The 16109-nt window shown below is 36.7% G+C and overlaps 1 protein-coding gene across 1 annotated transcript; it reads left to right on the plus strand.

Moving 5' to 3' along the window:
- Positions 1-479: 479 nt before the first annotated feature.
- Positions 480-15305, plus strand: LOC146480137 (uncharacterized). The gene is made up of 12 exons (XM_085109992.1): positions 480-712; positions 3606-3769; positions 4727-4849; positions 5715-5780; positions 7750-7858; positions 8764-8960; positions 10242-10361; positions 11152-11262; positions 12079-12127; positions 12507-12621; positions 14264-14348; positions 15094-15305. The coding sequence occupies exons 1-12, from the start codon at positions 601-603 to the stop codon at positions 15202-15204; spliced, it is 1362 nt and encodes a 453-aa protein (XP_084966118.1). The 5' UTR covers positions 480-600; the 3' UTR covers positions 15205-15305.
- Positions 15306-16109: the final 804 nt, after the last annotated feature.

Below are 16109 nucleotides of genomic sequence, written 5' to 3' on the forward strand. Positions count from 1 at the left end.
TTAATTTCGAGATCATCAGATATTGAAAATAACGCCGGTCTCGCTAGTTCATTTAAATACATGCGGATGAGGCAAATTTGACGTGTCCCCGGGAAAGGTTTGAATTTCTAAAGAAAATTGTTAGTTAACTTAAGCCTGATTGAAGTTACTAAAAAGCGTTGAAGTACTAAAGAAAAAATAGGACTGATGCTAAGGTAAAGGAAAACGTTTCCCCAAAAGAAGATTTAGATCCAGTCCACAGTTTATATGTTGGTCCCAATAAATATTTTTGGAAGTCCGTTCCCGTAGTTATCGATTGATGCTGACCATGTAAATAAAACTGTTGACACTAATTTTTTAGTATAAACGCTGCAATTAGTTACCTAAATGATGAAGATTTTCAAATTTAGCTGTCAACTTTAAAAAAAATGATACCTACCTACCCTACCCTACCCTACGAGAATCGCAAGATGGGTCAGTTACTTCATGTAAACTGACTGCAAGATGGTCCATGGGTCACTAAAAGATGGCGGTGTGATTGTCATGGCATGCGATCAAAGCTTGATAGACTGGACGGAAACGTATTTACTTACTACTGGTGTCTGTTAATCAACATTTACGATGAAAGAGTTTAAGAAAGTCGTGATAAGGAAAGAGGATATTGACTTTTCACTAGAAGAGAGGAATGGCCATTTTGTTTATCTTCCTTCCAGAACAAGTGACCAACTTCCTGGTAAGTTAAAGGTTTAGAGATAATTAGACATTTAAAATGTTTATTATATAAGAAATTCTCCAAATTATGGACGAATAACCCTTATGCATAGGCGTACGAGCACATTCGGACTTGCGGGGCGGTGATCTTCTTGCCCGAAAATATTACACAATCGAATATTGTGTAAGCGTTGAAATTGAGATATAAACGCACTTAAATTGCAAGTAAAACAAAAGGGTTCACAATTCTCTCGTCTACTGAAACTGTTATGGAGCAATTTCAGAATACCCGTCCACTCGCAAGGTGCATTACTCTGAAACCCATGGTCCATTCTACCGCGCTCAACAGATGAATATTTTTAAGTAATTGATCTCAGTATAATAAACTGGAGTGCTACCGCGGTCTGCAGTCCTGTAGTGGATGGATAAAAGAACGAGGAATGTATTAAAATAGAGTGCTACTGCGGTCTGCAGTCCCGTAGTGGATGGATAAAAGAACAAGGAATGTATTAAACTAGAGTGCTACTGCGGTCCGCAGTCCCATAGTGGATGCAAATTAGATGACTGCGGGACTGCGGTAGCAGGTTTTTAAGTTCTAGATTTTAGTGGGCGGGTATTCTAGAATCTAGCCACTGTTATAATTCCGAAAACAGTTATTTTCAAACCTTGCACACTCTATGACTGTTAAGGACACTAACCAGTTCCCATTTATTTGATTGGCCTTTTTTGATCAGACCATAGTTACTTGTCCCTAGTTGCAATGTTTATTCGTATTTTTCTCGATTTGATTGGTCTTGTAATCGGACCTTTTAGCGTCCCCACGCGCATATAAAAGCGGCTGTAGCGTCTCTTTTTGTTAGAGAGTCACCTACGATAGCCTATTGAAGTTTGGTTTGCGTTTTCTTGAATCCTTGCAATTGGCACAAGTGGGACCGATATGTGAGTAATTTTTTTTTTGTTAAGTTGGATTTCATTATGGGCGAATGTACGCAAATGGATTATTGTACAATCAACCACAAGAGGGATTAATCACTTCATAGTCGCCAAAGGCGTCAATTGGATGGAAACACATTTATCAGGAAGGAACGCCCACCAAGTTTTAAGTTAGAGAGCACTAGGCTCTCAATCAGTTCCTGATATTATTCTAGAGCACGACTGTTGATTGAAACTCGATTAGTTTTAAGATACTTTTATGCTAGTTAATTGTTTACGTAATTGTGAAAGTCGCATTATCATCGCTAGGACCTAGTTTTGATTGCGCGTCTATTTCGTCTTAATTAGAAGAGTTTCGTTGTATTGTATTTCAGTTTACGGTCGTATAATTGGTCGTTTGGTCGTTTAGACGTTTAGCTTGTCGTTTTAGTTGGTCGATTTGGCATTTTGGCCTTTCTGTGCTATTGGTCGTTTTTCGTTGGAATAAATCACCGTTAACCGTCAACTTTGGTTCTCCGTGGTTCTTGACCTTTTGAGTTTTACGACCCGTAAAGTAGTCCTTAAATGCTTCGCCGCAACACAACTTGAAATCTTGAACTTTTGGATCATTGAACTTTCTTGTCAGTCGCCGCAAGCGCCACAATGACGGTTACCTCTATTGACAAAGTTATTAAAAGAAAAGTTTTTCCCTCCGTGGCGCTGTCCGAAAATATTTATTATCTTGTCCATACTGTTGAGAATAATTATTACTTTATTGCCATAAGAGTGTTCAATGCACGCAATAGGAGGCTTTGCCCCATCGTGCTCCAAAAGCAGGTCTGTAAGGGGTCTTTAAGTGCCGGAGTCCACTGAGCATAATGTTGCAGGGATGATGGCCAGAATGGACGCAACATTTGAGAACTCTGGGGTCATTTCATAGAGGCTGTTTTCATTCAGCATTTGTATAAAATAATCTTCAAAACACACAGAATGAGGGGGACTGAAAATTACAGATTCCATGCAGAAGCAAACAACTTTCCAAGCATGTGTTAGTATCCTTGTTGGTGGATAATACTAACAATGCCTTTACTATTTGCTCGAGCTGCTGGTTGACGGCTTTCACCGCTTGCCACCAACATGACCATCTTGTTACACTTGGAGACTTCAATGTCTTAAGCAGACTATCTTTACTACCAAATAATTACCTTTAGTTTGGCCTTGCCAACCGCTTGACCTTTAGTTACTTTCTTCTTGATCTTGGTCTTGAATTCCTTTCTTCTTGGTTTTAAAAACGTTTACTTTGACTCAATGAAGGCCTCAACTAAAACTTTACTTCATGTGAACAGCAGCGATTTGATAAAGTGTACATGTTCTCCCACCTTCTGCGAATTGATGGGAAAGACGTTTGATGCGAACTGCAGCAAATGCCAGCGATCGACAGATCAGCGGCAGTCAGCAGAGCCATTCAAATGTTTCAAGATGGACCGTTTGGTCATGTTGTAGAAGCTTGCCGGACTCTATAAATAATTTATCCCAAGTGCTTTTGCCTGAATCATTAGCGTTTTTCCTAGAAAATTTCAAAACTGGGGGGCCTGCTACCCGAGGGGGATGAGCGCGGGTTCGTTTTCCGAACGGCGACTATCCAGCTTATCTTGGATGGTTCAGTATAAGGACACCATTGTTGAAACAAGTTGGAGGACTGAGAGCTTAACTGTCTCATGGTGAATTTTCGGCGATTTTTTGTCTCACTCAAAAGTGCCTGAATTTTTAGCATTTCTCAAAAACTAAGCATAAACCCCCCCCCAAAAAAACAACGAAGCTGCAATGTTATCTGACTAAAGCCTATATGCAAAAATTCAGGCATTTTTGAGCAGAATGAAAAGTTGGCCTAAAATTTTATGTCAGATGGTGAATTAAATGCTCTTAGCTCTTGAATAAATGATTTATCTGTCCCGTTTTAATCTCTACTATACATATCTTAAGTTTATTCATTTCTTTTTCAGTTGGTTGTATTTTACAAACACTGAACGGTCAACATGTTTTGAACTGTGGCTTGCATCTCAGTGGAATTCACGATTACATGTCTTCTCCAGATCACTTTCCATTAACCCTGGTATTCAGATCAGAACAAGGCCTTCAAGAGCTCAAAGGAAGAAAAAGATTGACGGTTAGCTAAAACATGCCACTGCTTGCATGGATCAATTTAATTGAATTAAGGGCTTTGAGGATACCTGTTTCTCAGTCAAATTAGACCTGTTCCAAACATTGTGCTACTGCCATGCCAACTTGAAACCACGGGAGTGGTTTCAAGCGTCAAATTTAATTCCGTCGTGCCAAATTCTAAAATATAGAAATGGGTAGAAAAAGCAAATTAACCCAAAATACCTTGAAATAATTTATGAATTTAGTGCGGCATGGCAATAGCACGCCGTTTGAAACCAAGTCGCGCTACTGCCATGCGGCACGACAGGGCCTGCCATGCTAAATAGTCATGCCAAACTTAATTCAGCCTGCGAAACTAAATGGTTTCAAATATCATGCTATTGCCGTGTTTAAGTCGAATTAAAATTCTTGAATTTAGTGTGGCACGGCAGTAGCACAACGTTTGGAACAGGCCTTAGGTCAAATTTGCCTCTGGTCAGTTTTTACCATGTGTGATCCGCCATATTGCCCTTTTTTTCCCTGCCTTATCTCTAGACCTTCATTTCCTAAACAAATATTTGTTACTTTGTAACTGAAAAGAAAGAAGAGCAGAGGGATGCACTTTGAGGGAAATTCATCATCATCATCATAATTTGTTATCAAAAATTGTGTAGTTCCAGAAAATATCCATACTCCCCCCATGGAAGATATTATGCTTTGCACCCCCATCCCCTAAGGAAATTCCGGTTTAGCTTCATACTTCGCTTATTTTTTACTTTTAATATCCCCCTCCCCCTAGGAATTTCCAATGACCCTCCATGGGATGGGCATGGATTTTTCCTGGAACTGTACAAGCTAAAAATCATCATCACCATTTTCCAGTGGGCCATAAAATTAACTATTAAATAAATATTATTTTACTAATGATAACTATGAATTTTTAATTGACTGGCTTATTTCTTTGGACATTTTATTCTATCAGCATCCAGTTCCACAGGATTTCTTTGGAGAAATACCACCATTAACACAGCAAGAAATCGAGCATTATACAAACCTGGCACAGTCATGGGCTAAAGGACTGCTTGATGCATCAATTTCAGATGAGGTAAAACATTAGATGTACTCGTTTAGTACATTCTTTAATGATAAAAGAAAAAAAAAAAGAATGAAATGTCCCAGAGCATTCAGGATGTGTTCATTTAGACAGTTGGGGAGTATAAAGGATAAGTCTTGGGTGGCCAATTCCCTTGAAGGTAGAAAGAAGTTCTCTCGATTAGTTCCACAGTTCCACAGTCTTGTTAACAGAAAATTATGTTGACGCTAAGAGAGACTTGTGTCTTACCCCAATTTCCCATACCTCAATGGCTGTCAACTCTATTGCAATAAGCATGCACAGGGTTTTTGTTAGAGCAGGGACACAGGGACCATTACTTGCCTATTATAGACTTCATCCCGGCTATTTTAACACTGCATACAAAAGGTTAAGAGCAAATCTACCATGTGGTCCCTGCTAAACTAAATTTGGTTCCTCCTATTCAAATACTTAACAAAAACCCTGATGCAGCAATAGTTTCTTACCTTGGTCAACAAAGCACTAGAACAAGCTTCCCAGTGACATTTTTAATCTTTGAAGCGGAGTCAGGGTTTTAAATTTTAACCCTGAAGTTATAAATAATACCTAAATTGATATTATTTAGGTTAAAATAAATGATATTAATGATAATACAGTTAATTTAGGTTAATGTTCATGACTGAGTGTAGACGCTAGCTAAGGATAATATGTCACGATCACATTTTGCGCCCAATTTGACACACCAGGTTACACAATTCAATGTACACTGGGCCTGGAAACTAGAAGTTCACTGAATCTCTATTTGCCCTTCAATGTATGATGTTATTATCAATAATTTTATTAATCTCATTTATTTATAATAATTAATCTTACTAGTAATTACTTTCATTGGTTTTAGGGATTTGATTATGTTTGCTCAAAGAATGATGTCGATATTTACCAAGGAACAAGAGCAGGTAGTCAGGTAGGGCCTGTTCACACATAAAAATAAAGTATATTGTTTATTATTATTTCATCATTAAGAGTACATTAAATTTATAAAATTATACATTAAAAGTATAAATACAAAGAAATGCAACTTCTTTTACTAAATACATTGGACCGTGGGTAGCAAAAGCTCATCGAAGCGGGCAGAGTAAGACAAGAAAAAGATATACTGACAATATAAATTTAATAAAAGAGACACTAAAAGAAATAAGGGAGTAGAATATACTGTCTTGAAGAGAATGAAGTGATTACTTTATGAGATAAATAGATACATACGTATATGATATACACTCTAGAAGTCTGGTGGTTTGTGGTTATAAGTTATGAATATTATATTGCTACAGTTTAGAGATCAACATAGGTACAGTGTATCCTCAAGTGACAGAACCTTAAGTAGCACTTTGCGTAGTTTTTCTTTGTTACAATGTATGTTTGGACTAGTTTCCGAATATCAGGTGGTACACTGTTCCATATTTTAGCTCCAATTCTGGAAAAGGAAATTTTTAATTTTAATTTTTCACATAACCCTAATTCAAGCCCATTAGTGACCTGCTGAAGAAGTAATTTCTCCTTAAATTACAACTGCTTGGTCAATTTTCATGTCACAAGAAAAGAAGACATGATCACAGAAGATATATTGTCTTGATTTGAAGTAAATTCTCCCAACTAGTACTATGAGAAATATATGGAAACAGTGAGGAGAACATGCAAGTTGATACTGAGACTTGAAAGGTTCAATACAGTGGAACCCTGATTTATGGACACCTGCTTATAATAAGTAATGGGGACACCCACTTATTATAGACAATTATTTTTGTCTAGATGAAAAGCCCAATATTTTCTCTTACATAACCTTGGTGCTTAGAGACACCACTTTAAGACAGTGCCTAATAATACTGATTCAGAAGCATTTTTTCACGGTTATGACTGTACAGGAAAAGCAGATCTTAGCAAGGGCTATTTGAATCCAAAAATAAAATTGTGGGTAACCACGCATTTACTAGGTTCAATTACGAGCCTCTGTTCAGGAAGGGAGCAGTGGAAATTGAGCCTACCACACATTTTTCAGAGATAATTAAGCAACAATTATTCTTAAAAGCCGTAAGATACAAAGCAATGTATGGCGTTTTTTTTAATTGAAGCTTTATTATCTCTGAAAAATGCATGGTTACCCCCAATTTTCATTTTGGATGCCAAGAGCACTTGCTGAGTTCTACTTTCTCACCTTAGTTTTAAACTGCGCAAAAATATTCCTGTATTTGTAAGCACCACCAATAGAAATCCCGAGGATCTCCATGCAGATGCGCAGAATATATGCGCAGTGGCAAAAGTAGGCGCCGTCCCTAATACGGACAAACAACACTTTTCAGTGAACCGACTGACATGCTCTTGTACATGTGATCTCCGCACTGCAAATAAGATCGTCTAATATCCAGTCTGTCTGGCTGAAGCACAAAATAATTTTGTAAAGCACTAGATAGCATATGTAGTGCATGTAGGTAAGCAAGCAATTCTCATATTGAGGACACAGGATGTTTAACAAATCAGTGGCAGTTTTCTATGATCCATACTCTCATTAACCATAAAATGATGTCAAGAAATGTTCAAAACTCAACTGGAACCACGAGCCGCCGGCGAATGGTTTCACTGTCAAGTTTTGAACATTTTATGGTGTCATTTTTTGATCTATAAGAGTATAAATGATAGAAACCTGCCGCGAATTTGTTGTTGTTGTTTTTTTTTTACAATAGTTAACATGGAAAAACTACCAGCGGACTTGACTCCATTTTCCATTGAGAAAGCATGCACGTTACATCTGACATCAGTTTTTATCGTCTATACTCTTATAGGCAATTATAGCAATGAGCCAATCAGGGCACAGGAATTTTGACAGTTATTGTAAAATTAAGTTTGACTCATGATTATCCTTTCATTGAATGATCTAGATTCATCTTATTCGTGGTGTTACAAGAGTGAAATCCTCAAGAGAAGAGGCTAGAGCATTGATGATCGCACCTACCACAGAGAGCTTCCGTCGTCTCTTTCACTTGATTGGTAGGTAATTATTTTGTGAGGTAAAACCACAGAGTCAATATTCAATTCATTTGGATGTAGTGAGTTTTTTGCGTATGGAAATCATTTTTAATTAAGTCTGGCTTCGACTTGACAATCATGTTCAACTGGGGATCGGTAATTAAAGAACTTCCTTTCTCAAACTCATTAATAATTCAAAAGCCAAAGACAAAGGAAATCATGCACCGTGATGTGTTTGGATATCTGATGAAAAATTCCTCCTTTTTGCATTCTTAATTTCCTCTTCAAAGTCAGTTCAATGTTTAAGAAGTGATATCAAACACTCGTCACAGTGTTTCATCCCAATATCAAAAACCTTTGAAGTTCGTCAAAAATACTCCGCTGCGCGTCATATTTTCAACTGTCTTCTCAGTGTTTGATATGTGATGCTCAAAATAATAATATTGATATGTGCCTCAGCAAATTATTGTCTCAGTAGATCCATGGGTACTGGTATTACAATCATGCATGGACTTAGTTTCATAAAGCAACTTTAAAGATTATTAGTCACTGTCACAATAGTTTTCTACTAACAAAGGATTTTTTCTTGCTGTGTTTTTGTTACCTTAATTGTTTTTTCGCCAAGTGATTCATGATCTAGCGTGTGAGAAAATCCTCAGGGATGCATGGAGCAATCACCAAGATCAAACTTGCTTTATTGTATTATGTAAATGTTCTAAAAGGTTGTGGTGACAATTTAATATCAGCTATGGTGTACCTGCAGAACTGTTTAAAACTGCCTCAGTATCCCAAAGCAATGTTGTTAAAAATGAATAGGTCTGGTAATTCCAAGTTCCTGATCAAGACAGATGGATGGCACAGGGGTGAAGGATGGCCAAGGGCATTAGTGGAAGTTCAACTGTTTTTGTCATTGTTTCATTTTCCAGATGGGAGTTTTCAGGATGGCTTAGTACTTCATCAGTTCCCTGCGGGCTACAAAGTGCCTGAGTTCCCCTTTTACTCCATCAAGTGGGCAGTCATGGGATCCCCTATAGCGTCACCTGTGTGGGATAGAGATGTCTGTTGGCTGGAATATGGTGACATAACGCATGACGAAGCAGGGAGAGAACTTGGTTTTGGAGTGGTATGGAAATGTTCATAGATGTGTTATTCCTTAAGGACGGTGCCTATTATTGTTACTGCGCATGTACGTTCTGTGCATCTTGACATACTGGGGTTTGCTACTGGTGGTGCCTACCAATAGAGGGATATTTTTGTGCAGTTTTAAACTGTGCAGAGGAAGCAGAACTTAGCAAGTGCACTTGGTATCCAAAAGAGAAATTTTGGGGTAACCATGCATTTTTCAGAGATAATAAAGCTTCAATTTGGATTTGGATTTTACTGTTGTTTGGAATGTTTGTTGCTTTTAATTATTATCTCTAAAAAATGCATGGTTACTCCCAAATTTCTTTTTGGATTTCAATAGCCCTTGCTAAGATCTGCTTCCCTGCATAGTCATAAGTTACACAAAAAAACTTCTTTATTAGTAGACACCGCCCTTAATTGTTTTGCGATAATTAAACAGAAATTCTGTCCATTAAGTCGTAGGTTTTTACTTTATACAAACCAGGTAATGCTTCGTATAGAAGGAATTGAAGAGCATGGGCAAAAAATTTTGATGAAATTATCTGAGTGAGCAAAAACAATAAAACGTGATCTTTATAAACACAATTGGGGGGAGGGGTGGGTGGGAGTAGCAATACTCTAGCTGCTTCATGCTACACAAATGGCCAGGGTTATTGAGCTGCACGCAGCCTTGTGGGCCATGTATAGTTACTTTCAGTAGTAGGCTTGTGTGTGACCTTACCATTGTTACCATTAGAAGGCAATCTTGTTTTTATATGCTGAAATCAGACTTTACCCTTGGCAATGGTCTTATTAATTTAATCAGTTTGGAAGGGAGATAGAAAGAAAGGAACAGCTGATTTACGGTACAACCTAAGGGGCGATAACAAGCTAGTATTATCAAAAGCAATAACCGCGACATGTGGATTATGATCGTGGAGATATACAGCAGAGAAACCGCGGAACTCACTACCAAACAAAAGCAAGAACAACGGACAGTTATCAAACTTTTAAAAACAAGATCAAGGACATAGATTTAACACAACTGATTTAACCATCGAATAGGCAATCTCTGACTCAACAACCTTTTAATATTCTATATCGCGGTTTTTAATATTTTATATGGTAGCTATTTATTTTATATTTTATATCGAATGAATTTTATTTTGTGGGGTACCTGAAAACTAGCTGTCACGTGCTGCAACATACATGACTGTACATTGAACACATGGTATATTAGGAAAGTGTATTTTACCATCATGGTAAATAAAGTATTTGTATCCACATGTAATTTTACCAGGGAGCATCAATCACCAGACCTGAGTGCCCTACACTAGAGAATCACAAACTTGTCCGAGCAGAAATCTCATACACTGGATATGTTTTTAAGGAACGTGACAATGATCCTGGCTACATGGATGTATGTATTAATAATAATTTTGATAATAAAAATTTGTATATTCAGTCTATTAATATAATTTATAATGTTCAATGTTATTTATCATTGACTCAGGAAATTTGGAAATCAAGCTAATTTTTTTAAAGTCATTCATGTGTCTGTGGAATATTCAAATAAGCAGCTGGTGAAAGAGATGATTGAGAGGAAAGGTGTTATAAAATATCTTTACTATCTCCATCCTTGCTGAAATTTGCCTAGTATTTCATGACTGAAGTGTAGTTAACAAATCAACGGAAATTTCTATGGTCTATTTAACAAATAGATTCCATGTTGCGGTGCGTCTGTTGAGGAATAGATCACAGACTGATGATGTCAAAATGTGGTAAGAACAAAAAAGTGGCACGTGAGGCGCAGCTGAGTGGGTCACTGATGTTTTTACCACATTTTCACATCATCTGTCGTCTATTAGTGAACAGATGCACAGCAACATGGAATCTACTGTATATTTTGTTAATTATATAATAAGCTGAATTCTACACGCATTATGATTGGTTGTTACTTAGGATCTATTGGAGGACAGACGCATAGATGACGTCACCATTAACAACTTTTGTTTATTTATTATATAAAAGCTGAACAGAGGTTTATCGATATAAAGTCGCTGCATGTGATGTATTATCGACCATTTGATAGGTCAATGGGCTTATGAATTATTAATGAGTTTTTGAAGGGTTAATAAAACCAAACCCTAAACTTAAAACAATAATTAAAATTATGAATAAAAATAACATTGACATATTGTTTTTTCCAGGTAATCCATGTTATCCAAGCTGACCCTAAAGGCTGGATTCCTAAGTGGGTGGTGAACATGTTTGCCGTGCGGCAAGCTTTGAATGTGGCAAGGATAAAACAAATGATAGAGGTACGTACATTAAGTGGCTCATAGTTTGCAAGTTACCTCAATCGGTGTAAAGGGGGTCAGCTGGCAAAGGGTATATTCATGACATGACAAGACTGTGTTATTACAATCAAACCACGTAGCGCGTGACTGGTATTTTTGAAATTTGAACTTACAGAGTTTTGAAATTTACATGTCAGTTTTGAACATCGCCAATGAGATTTCAGTCAGTTCCCAAAGAAATTTCCATAGTTTAATTTATTGACGATATAAAGCTATGAATTTTTCTTAAATACTTTAGAGCTGCATTAAGTATTTCAAGAATAACAATATTGTTTCCCAGGTACTTTGAATCTTTTTTTCATCAATGCATCTTTTTCAGAAAGATTTCCAGAGAAATGTTCAACATTCCGTTCAAATGCTGGACATTACAAAGAGGAATTCAAATGTTCATTTCATTCTCAGAAATACTGACCATGTGTGATGTGGATTGACTGTAAATTTCATTTGCTAGTTACCTCTGTCAGTAATGAAGCCCTGGGCCAGGCAAATGGTGGCAAAGGGTATATTCAAGACTTTGCAAGACAACAATTAAATCTTACAAGTGTTTAATTTCATTTGCAAGTTTCCTTCAATATAAGGTTGGATATTTTCTGGAATTTTCTGTCCAGAATGAGACATTCAATTCTAATTTGGGTCGCAACACTGGCAACTTATGATTTTATTCATAATTAACTTTATAACAAGCTACATGTAATTATGTTAAATTATAGTATTGAGTTATTTTCAGTAAATAAATGACAAAATAATTAAAATAAATTTTCTTTTTGTCCTTTGAAGGGAACACTGGAAGCTAAGGAAAGAATGTCTCATCATAGAAGAAACAATGGTTAGTTTAATTTAATAAGCAGGGCTGGGTTGTTCGAAAGCCAATTATGGCTAAACTACTATTAAAAGTTAATCGAGCTTTTCATTTTGCTCGTTAAAGATGGTTTTAAAGGCTAATTTCAAGCTCAAGGTAAAGAAAAGTCTAAGTCAAAACTGCGGGCCAAAAATCTTTTGGAAGAATCCTTATTGAGTTGTAATTAAACTCTAATCAAAGTTCACGTTAATGAAGAATTAGCTTAATCGGGCTTTGAGCAACTGGGCCCTGATGAACAAATTCATGATAACATTTGTACATAATTTAATGACAGAGGTATATTGGAATTGAAATCACCTGTTGATTAATTTGAGTTTGAATTTTATCTTGTCCTTTTATTTTGTAGCTGAAGTCCAAAGCGTTGTGGTACCTAACCAACAAAGACACAAAGTTTACATAAAAGTTACAGAACCTAACTCACAGATCCTGTTTGGGTTTTGTTCAAATCACCATGATATTGGGTAGGTACAGCTGTGTGACTGTCAATAGCAAATAGCAAACAACAGCTGACCAATATGCACAGTAGTTGATTTGCCCTGATGAAGGGCTAACACTTGAAATGAAGCACTCAAATCTCTGTATGGTAGCCAATTTACCTTTTGAAGTTATCAACTCTGTTGATAAACCAAACATTTGTAACAGACTGAAATAATAACTACATATTAATCTCTTCCTGCCTTGATTTTCCTTTGTTTGCCATTATGATTTGTAATTTTCCAGCTTTTTCTTAAGTGAAGAAGAGAAGCTTTGCATTAGCAACAAATGCAAAAAAATTAGTTTGCACTATTTCTCGTGCCCTTTTAAATTATTTACATAATATTAAATATTTTTTTAGTACCTGTAAGCATTAATGAGACCGATGTTTTCCGTTTGTTGGAAAATGCAAGGCTTATAAATAGACTCTCTCCTCACAGAGGCTCCTTCATAATTAAATCAAAGGCTCCTGTGAGCCAACTCGTGAATGCAGATGACACATCAGTTATTGAAATTAAGACGGCTATGGACACTACCTTGAAAGCTAAAAGAAAATACTTATATCTTTGCCCGATCATGTAACGAGAAATAACCATTCTTGTATTTGAAGGGGTGCCTGGAAAAAAGCCCTAAGTGACTTCTGATCAGTTGCTAGATTCTCCTTTCAAATTACCTTGTATTCACTTGTGGAACAAAAGGAGAATTTGATCATACATCAAAAGTCACTTAGGGCCTTATTCCACACACCCCTTCATTTATATAATTGAATAAGGTTATTCTGATGCGCGAGTTAAAAAATTTATTCAAAGTTCATGCCGACACTTCACTAATTGAATTTAAGACACCGCACACGGCACTTTGAAGAAAAATGAAAAAATCTATAACTTTGCTCAGATTCATCAAAAAATCTCCATTCTTGCACTAAAATGATTGTCAAATTATTCTCTTTACAGATTACATAAGATTATTCTTTTGCATTGTGAAAAAAATTTTCTCGTTTTTTTTTTTTTCCCACTAATTGAGTTTACGCCCCTGGACTTTCTTAAAAACTGAAAAAACTTATAACTTTGCTCAGATTTAACGAAAAATCTCCATTCTTGCACTAAATGATCATCAAATTATTCTCTACAAATTGAATAAGATTATTCTGATGCGTCTTGAAAAAAAATTTGTGGTGTTTTTTCCACTTATTGAATTTAAAACTCATTCACTGCACATGCCCAAGCGTTAACAACTGAAACCAACCAACCAACCAACCAAGTGAAAACCCCACCGTCGCTATAACTCGTTCATTGTGCATGCGCGCATTCACGAGTTTAAAAGGAGCAAAAAGTTGGAAATGAGAAGAGAAATGGAAATGGAGAAAGTGACCCCTGTGCTCCTCATTATTTTACTCTCCTTATTTGGCTCCACTCGAGGATGAAAAAGGCCTGTTCAGAGGAGGGAGAGAGACTATCTAAATAATGATAGTGAGGCCCACACAGCAGTCATCTCCACCTCTTTGTTTCCCATGTGTGCTATCGTCTTTTTATGACAAATTGCCGTGGGGACGTTCATGACTAGAGAGCAGCTTGAGCTTGGAAAACTGAAATTTTACTTGAATGACTTTCTTTGCTGTTGTTGTTTCAGATGTTATGTGTCAGGTTTATCAGAAGGAAAAGAATGGAGTGAAAGCAAGAGGTTTGACTCACATGTTAAAACAGTCTCAGGACAGGTGTGTACACCAGTACTTTGATATCAGCGTGTAGGCTGGGGGAGGGGGAGGGGAGTCAAGACGCACCCCTACTTTGTCTTTGTACGGTCTTGGGTCCCACAGTCTACAATGTGCAGTACCTGAAAATATCCATATGCCCCCCACGGAAGGTTTTTTGTTTTGCACCCCCCGTCCCCCTAGAAAATTCCAGTTTAGCTTCATACTTTGCTTCTAAAATAATTTTATTATTTTGACTTTTACAGTCAACCCAGGTCACGCATAAACAGTATTTTTAAGAATGAAATGAACATTCGAAATTCTCTTTGTAATGTCCAACGTGTGAATGGAATGTTGTACATTTCTCTGGAAATCGTTCTGAAAAAGACGCATTAAATGAAAAAAGATTCAAAATACTTGGGAAACAATAATTATTGTTATTCTTGAAATATTCAATTTTGCAATGTAAAGAAAAATTCTTAGCTTTATACCGTCAATAAGCTAGGGAAATTTATATGGGAACTCTGAAATCTCATTGGCGATTTTCAAAACTGACATGTAAATTTCAAAACTCCGTTCAAATTTCAAAAATATCTTTCACGCGTGACCTGGGTTGACTGTAAGACCCGGCTCCCCCTAGGAATTTCCAATGACCATGCATGGGGTGGGTATGGATTTTTTCTGGACCTGCACAATATTAATTGCCCCTGGGTTCCTTAATATAACTAATTATATAATAATTTTTTTTCTTTTTCCTTTCCTTTCGTAGGTACTGGTTGCAGATGCTGGAGAATATGCTCTGGTATTTGATAACTATTACAGCTGGTTCAACTCCAAGCAGGTGTACTACTGGTATCGTGTGGATTCCATAGGCAACTGAGCTGTTTCATAACCTTGTGTTTACAGTGCGATGCGCCTTAACGTGCATGCAAACTTGTAAAAAGATCTCAAGCAAATAAAATGAACTATTTTTGCAAATTATGTGTGACTTTGACATGGATTGAATCTTTCTGGAGGGAAGTGTAAACCTTTAACTCCTAATATCAAAGAACAAATTCTCCTATCTTGTCCCCATACTTTTCTTATTAAAGTACTGGGAAGAAGTTTCATATCCTTAATTCTCATGACCTCAGGTGTTGAATAACCATTGATATTACAAGGAGAAATTTGATGATGATCACTGTTAAGGCTTAAAGGGTTAATCCTTTCAGCCCAAATAGTGATGAGCACCTAATTTCTCCCTGAGTACAGTATCACTGCTTCTTCAAACATACAGGTCATAAGAAGATTTAAGGAAATGATCACCCAAGATAAGCAGATTCCCCTAACCCATACCATAAGAAATAAATGGAGAACAGAGAGGAGAATTTAGATGTTGATATCGGTGGTTGAAGGGTTTAACTTCCCCTATAAAGCTTAGAAAATCTATCAGAAGAAGAAGCAATGGGACATTTTCACTATGGTGTCATTTTACAACAACTACCAGAATCCTTCAGTTTTTTGTTTTCTCATGTTAATTAGAGCTATTGCTCTTTGATGTCCACTGGGATTACAAAATTTGAATTTGAAAAGGAAAATTAAATGATTTCTGGTAGTTGTGGTAAAATGATGCCATCATGAAAATGGCCTATTAAATGTATTTCATGAACCACAACAACTGCCAGCGATGGTTTTCGCATGTCTACAGATGTACATTCTGAGAATCCAACCTCTGCTGTTGCCCAAAGGTGCCCCAAGCTTTTCTTGGATGTTGTAATTTTCTACAGGAATCTTGTTGGTCAGTTT

Source organism: Pavona decussata, unplaced genomic scaffold (genome assembly GCF_977016875.1).
Source record: "Pavona decussata unplaced genomic scaffold, jaPavDecu1.1 SCAFFOLD_55, whole genome shotgun sequence".
Lineage (NCBI taxonomy): Eukaryota > Metazoa > Cnidaria > Anthozoa > Scleractinia > Agariciidae > Pavona > Pavona decussata.

Bases quoted from the DNA above. Each gene is read 5' to 3' on its own strand.
- LOC146480137 (XM_085109992.1), top strand. From the start codon at position 601: ATGAAAGAGTTTAAGAAAGTCGTGATAAGGAAAGAGGATATTGACTTT. The intron at 8,961-10,241 runs GTATGGAAATGT...TAATTTTACCAG, and splicing joins GAGAACTTGGTTTTGGAGTG to GGAGCATCAATCACCAGACC. The intron at 12,128-12,506 runs GTTAGTTTAATT...TTTATTTTGTAG, and splicing joins TCATCATAGAAGAAACAATG to CTGAAGTCCAAAGCGTTGTG.